This window comes from Rosa chinensis, chromosome 1, assembly GCF_002994745.2.
Source record: "Rosa chinensis cultivar Old Blush chromosome 1, RchiOBHm-V2, whole genome shotgun sequence".
Taxonomy (NCBI): Eukaryota; Viridiplantae; Streptophyta; class Magnoliopsida; order Rosales; family Rosaceae; genus Rosa; species Rosa chinensis.
In genome coordinates, this window is record NC_037088.1 from 20,364,895 (window position 1) to 20,370,117 (window position 5,223).

General features: G+C 40.1%; 1 protein-coding gene across 1 annotated transcript; it reads left to right on the forward strand.

The window, feature by feature from the left end:
• The first annotated feature begins 888 nt into the window (after window positions 1-888).
• LOC112173216 (SUN domain-containing protein 1) lies at window positions 889-4,485 on the forward strand. The gene is made up of 2 exons (XM_024310805.2): window positions 889-2,095; window positions 3,887-4,485. The coding sequence occupies exons 1-2, from the start codon at window positions 1,055-1,057 to the stop codon at window positions 4,196-4,198; spliced, it is 1,353 nt and encodes a 450-aa protein (XP_024166573.1). The 5' UTR covers window positions 889-1,054; the 3' UTR covers window positions 4,199-4,485.
• The last annotated feature ends 738 nt before the right edge of the window (window positions 4,486-5,223 follow it).

Below are 5,223 nucleotides of genomic sequence, written 5' to 3' on the forward strand. Positions count from 1 at the left end.
TCAACATAAAAAAACTTTGCAATTGCATAGAATTCAATCACACTTCAACATTATTTGTTTTAGTCAATAAGCTCCAGATAGCCACCCAGTTACGTCACCATGGAGACTAAGCATTAGGGTCAGCAGCATTCCACGGACGACGGGAAAGGGAAGGAAGTTATGTCAGTCTCAGCGAGGAAACTTGCAGCTATGTTGTGGGAGATCAATGAAGTCCTTGATTTGAAAAGCAAAGTTTCTAAAATCAGAGAGGAGGAGGGTATTGCTCAAATGCTATCAAAATTGCCATATACATCTTATAGGAAGTGGGGTAATTCTACGTTTTTTATCTTACTATTATTCTATTCTAATAATTTTGATAACATTTATGTTTGTGTTTTCATATAGGATAGTAACACAAAAGTTATATTTCACGTGATGAATGAGTGTTAAATTCTGTGTATAGGAACTGTATTTAGTTTCTCTAAGTTTGTTCGAAAGAACTTTGTTTGTGTTGATTATTGAAGGTTTAATTGTTACTTGCTATAATGGACAGATGGAGATCATGTTTGAGGATTTATATATATTATGATATTTGCAACCAACTAGATTGAGGTGTTGGGTATTTAGAGATCTGAGTTCATCTCAGACGAATAAAGGAGTTTTTGTTCGATAGAGGTTTTGTTGGGTTTAATTAATAAGGGTATTATTGGATATTTGCTGGGTGTAATTATAGATTTTATAATTTTGCTGGATGTAAATAAATTTGCTGAGTGTACTTGAATATTTACTTTGGGGGGTGGGCGGGGCGGGGAACAATTGAATTGGGCCGTCCAATTTTACTTTAATGGCAATAAAATTGGGCTGTCCATAAGAGTAAGATCGATGGCCCATTAAACTTGCCGAAGGTCACAGAAATGATGTGAAAGATTCAAACACCAAGCGCCCAAACAAAACCATCGCGTCGGTTTGGGCAAAAAATCTCCCCCCTTTCAAAATCTCCGATTTCTTCAATCAAAATCTCATTTCAGTTGTTCGCAGTTTCCCTCGTTTTCCAAATTCCTCCCTTGAAATTAAAATGTCGGCATCGACTGTATCTATCACGGCGAACCCGACGACCCGCCGGCGACCCGTCGTGGCCGTCGAGAAGAGGTCCACCCACATCGAACTCGTCTCCGCCGAACCCCAATCGCAGAGGGCCGACGACCAAACCGCCGCTAACACCAGAGATCTGAGTCACCAGTCCATTAGAAGCGAAACCGCCGTCGACCGCTCCGCTCAGACCCGAAGAACCGGCGCAACTTCCACCGTCTCACCCCCCTCCGCCCACCGCCGCTCTCGCAAAGCCCTACCCGGAACCAAGCGACCTCGCTGGCTCAGGTTGCTTCGTATTTTTGGCAAGTGGTTCGGTCTTCTTGTTTTCGTCGGCGGTTTGGCCCAGATACTCATACGCCTCGCTTACGGCTCCACTGCCGCCGCGCCCATGGCGTTTACCGACTTGGAGGGTCGGATTGCGGAGGTCGAAGCGTCGATGAAGGAGACCTCTAGGATGCTTCAGGTTGGGGTCGACGTGGCGAGCCGGAAGATCGACAAGGAGGTCGGAGAGTTGAGGAAGGAGGTGGAGGACAGAGGGGTGGCTTTGGCCAGTGAATTGAGGAAATTGGAGGTGAAAAGCAAAGGGCTGGAGAGGTCTGTGGAGGAATTGAAGAGCGTGGAGTGGCTGTCCAAGCAAGAGTTTGAGGGGATTTACCAGGAGTTGAAGAAGGAAGGGAAGAGTGGTGAGTTGGGTGCGAGTTTCGATGATATAATGGCGTATGCCAGGAATGTGGTGGAGAAGGAGATAGAGAAGCATGCTGCGGATGGGCTTGCGAGGGTGGATTATGCATTGGGGAGTGGCGGTGCTGCGGTTGTGAAGCATTCGGAGCCTTATGTGGTGGGGAAAGGGAATTGGTGGACGAGTATGAGGAATGGGGTTCATAGTGATGCTGATAAGATGTTGAGACCGAGTTTTGGAGAGCCCGGGCAGTGTTTTCCATTGAAAGGGAGTAGTGGGTTTGTTCAGATTAAGCTCAGGACAGCCATTATTCCCGAGGCTATCACTCTGGAGCATGTTTCAAAGGTATTGTTTTTGCTCACTATTTTGTATCTTTGTATGCATTGTTTTATTGTGTTTAGTTTTTCATTTTGGTTGGGATGGATATGATTCATTAGGTTAAAGGTTTAGTTGGAGGTTTATAGGCTTTAAATCTATAGAATCTTAGCATGTAATAGTATCTTCGAGTCAGCTCTGTACAAGTTTAACAAGTAGTGTAAGTTCTGTTTGTATAGAGATGTAGATGTAGATAGCTTTTCTCTGAGGGTCTGTTGGATACTGACTCACAGTAATAAGTGGACTAGGAATGTAGTGAATGCGTAGTCTGGAGCATTCATGGAAGGAGTAGGTCTACTGCAACATACTCAGGGGATAGTCACTCAGGTTGACGTGGTTAAAATTTGTGTCAGACTTGTAGATGCGCTCACATTTTTAGCAAGTATAAATGTATAATATGCTTCATTGTTATATGGCTTTATGTTGTGGCATATTTTCTTTTGGCCCAGACTGGATTCTGTTGACGTGTCTATTATTTTGTTTGATAGATGAGTCATATTGGTATGTAGCAGAGCAGTTCATTTTGTTGAATGTGTTTTGTAGCTAAACTTTATTTGTCTATTTCTTATAATGAGCTTGTTTTGTGTAATTTGGTGCTTTCTTGTTTCTCTATTTTTCAATATTCTGGTCTAAATAATAAGCAAGAACCATGTTTCAACTCTGAGGTGTTTAATAGGTAAACGTAGGATGGATATCTTATGTTGGTTTCAGTAGGTGCACAGACACTGTTTATAGGAAAGTCTTAGGAGCCAGCCTACATTTGTAATATGTAGGCAAACAGAAGGCTTACATTGTAGAGGCTGGTTGCAGGAGTTGATATGTTCTTGGGTAATGAATGAGTGGGTCTACAAAGAGATCAATTTGAACAGCATCTAACAACCATGTGAATGGTGACAGTGCTGAGAATAAAGTAGTTGGGTAAAAGAGAAAGAAAGAATTGGGCAAACTTGCCTTTGATAATGTGAAGCAACTCAATTATCCATTTGAATTGCATACTAGCTTGAAACTTGTAGAAATCCACTAATAATATAAAGTCCTTTTGGATGTATAAAACAATACCAATATTTTTAAGTGCAAATGTATATCTTTGGAGTGATTTTTTCTTAGAGTAAAGATTTTAGCCTTGGGCTTTGCTTTTCAGTCAATTATCTGTACTGAACAGTGGTTCAAGGGCCAGTCAGATGGAATCTAAACTTGAAATAATGTTATGACTGAAACAAGGATAATTAATAGAAATTTCTAAATGAATTTATCAGAAGGTGGAGTGAAGAGAAGACTTCATTTTTCAGGGAGTTATGAAATTTTTGCTCAGTTGTAAGCATATCATATGTGTATGTACTGTAATGTAGGTTGAAATTATATTTGTAAGCTAGATACTGGAGTGCATGGTATTTGGGTGGAATTATAACAGTAATGTGAAACTTCAAAGGAGCAGGAACATGTATTACATGTCAAGAGATCAAAAAGGGAAAAAGGATTCTCACCAACCAGTACAGTTCACTTGGGGTCTGTGTATATTTGGTTGAGTTTTTGGTGCAAAGTAGTTGCTTTATTGATTCTGTAATTTGGTCTGCACTTAGAATTTGTATAAAAAAGAGTGTAGTATGTCAATTAAACAACACAATCAAGGCCTTCTATCCTTTTTAACATTTCTTCCTCATATTCATTTCAACACTATCATCTCTCACTCTCTCTAGCATTTTTTATTGTTTTTCTTAACAGTGTTTCACTAACAACTTTTTTCTCTTTTTCTTTGAACAGAGTGTTGCTTACGACAGAACGAGTGCTCCCAAGGACTGTCGTATATCTGCATGGCTGCGAAGAGTGCATGATCAGGATTTAGAAGTCCATACAGAGAAGAGGTTTCTTTTGGCTGAGTTCACATATGACCTCGAGAAGAGCAATGCCCAGACAGTCACTGTGTTGGACTCAGCTGTGTCTAACATTGTTGACACAGTGAGGTTGGATTTCACATCCAATCATGGTAGCCCTTCACATACTTGCATATATCGTCTGCGAGTTCATGGACATGAACCCGAAGCTGTTTCTGTAATGGCCATGCACCTGTCTTAATTGTCTTTAGATGTTAGCCCTCAAAGAAGATCAGCCATTTGTTTTTGCTGTGTTGTAGTTAAACTTGGTACAGATTTATGGTTGTGTGCTTTGTTCGCTATGTCCACTATGATTTCTTATTCTAGTGTAATGTAGTAGTTGTGTATTTTTCTTTATGCAGCTTGTGCAGGTCTCATTTTATTGCTTTCCAAGTATATTTTAGAAACGGACTATAATTTTAGTCCTTAACTTTCAGTCGATTCCAGCGTCTGTCATTCAATTTATCATTGAATTTTGTAGTCCTGCAACTCGGATCGGTGTCCTATTCTAGTCATTTTTCTCTATTTTGTTTGTAATTTTAATGGTCGGATACTGGCATCTGGGTATTATAGCGGTGGAAGTGTCTGATTGTGATGCATTGTTTTGATTCTGATCCCCATATAAGGGCATGTCACATAGTTAAAAGCCAAAATGGGACTTGGTCTAAAAAATGAATGAATTCAAGTTGGAAAGCCAAATTGATACCGTGCGGGATCCGGTCTTGTGGCTAGAAAGAAAATAACTATAAAATACCAAAATTCATTTGATTCAAAATGAATGGTTCACTTATTTACAAAAAAAAAAATTAAATACTGTTTAGTCCTTAAACTTTTATTGAAAAAACACTTCAGTCTCTTGCCTTTTAATTTCACATGTTTAATCCTTCATCTCCCAATTTTTAAACCAATAGGTCCGTCCGTTTCTCTCCATCAAAAAGCTCATTTAAGTTGCTGACGTGGCGTTCCTTCCGCATCAAAATATCTATTATACTGTTACTTACTGTGTTTTTTGTTTTTTCTTCTTCAAGCGGAGACCTCCCTTTCCTTCGTAACTCTGATGATGACGGAGGGAGCCCTCTTTTGGCTTCGTACCTTGATGATGACGTAGCCACTGCAGCATCTTCTGTGATAGGACTTGAAGCAACTATTGCACTCTTACGTCCTTGTTTCTGTCCTGCAACATTGTCTGTATGCAAAATCTGTATGTTCCTAGCAGTAGTAGAATAA

Bases quoted from the DNA above. Each gene is read 5' to 3' on its own strand.
- LOC112173216 (XM_024310805.2), top strand. From the start codon at position 1,055: ATGTCGGCATCGACTGTATCTATCACGGCGAACCCGACGACCCGCCGG. The intron at 2,096-3,886 runs GTATTGTTTTTG...TTCTTTGAACAG, and splicing joins CTCTGGAGCATGTTTCAAAG to AGTGTTGCTTACGACAGAAC.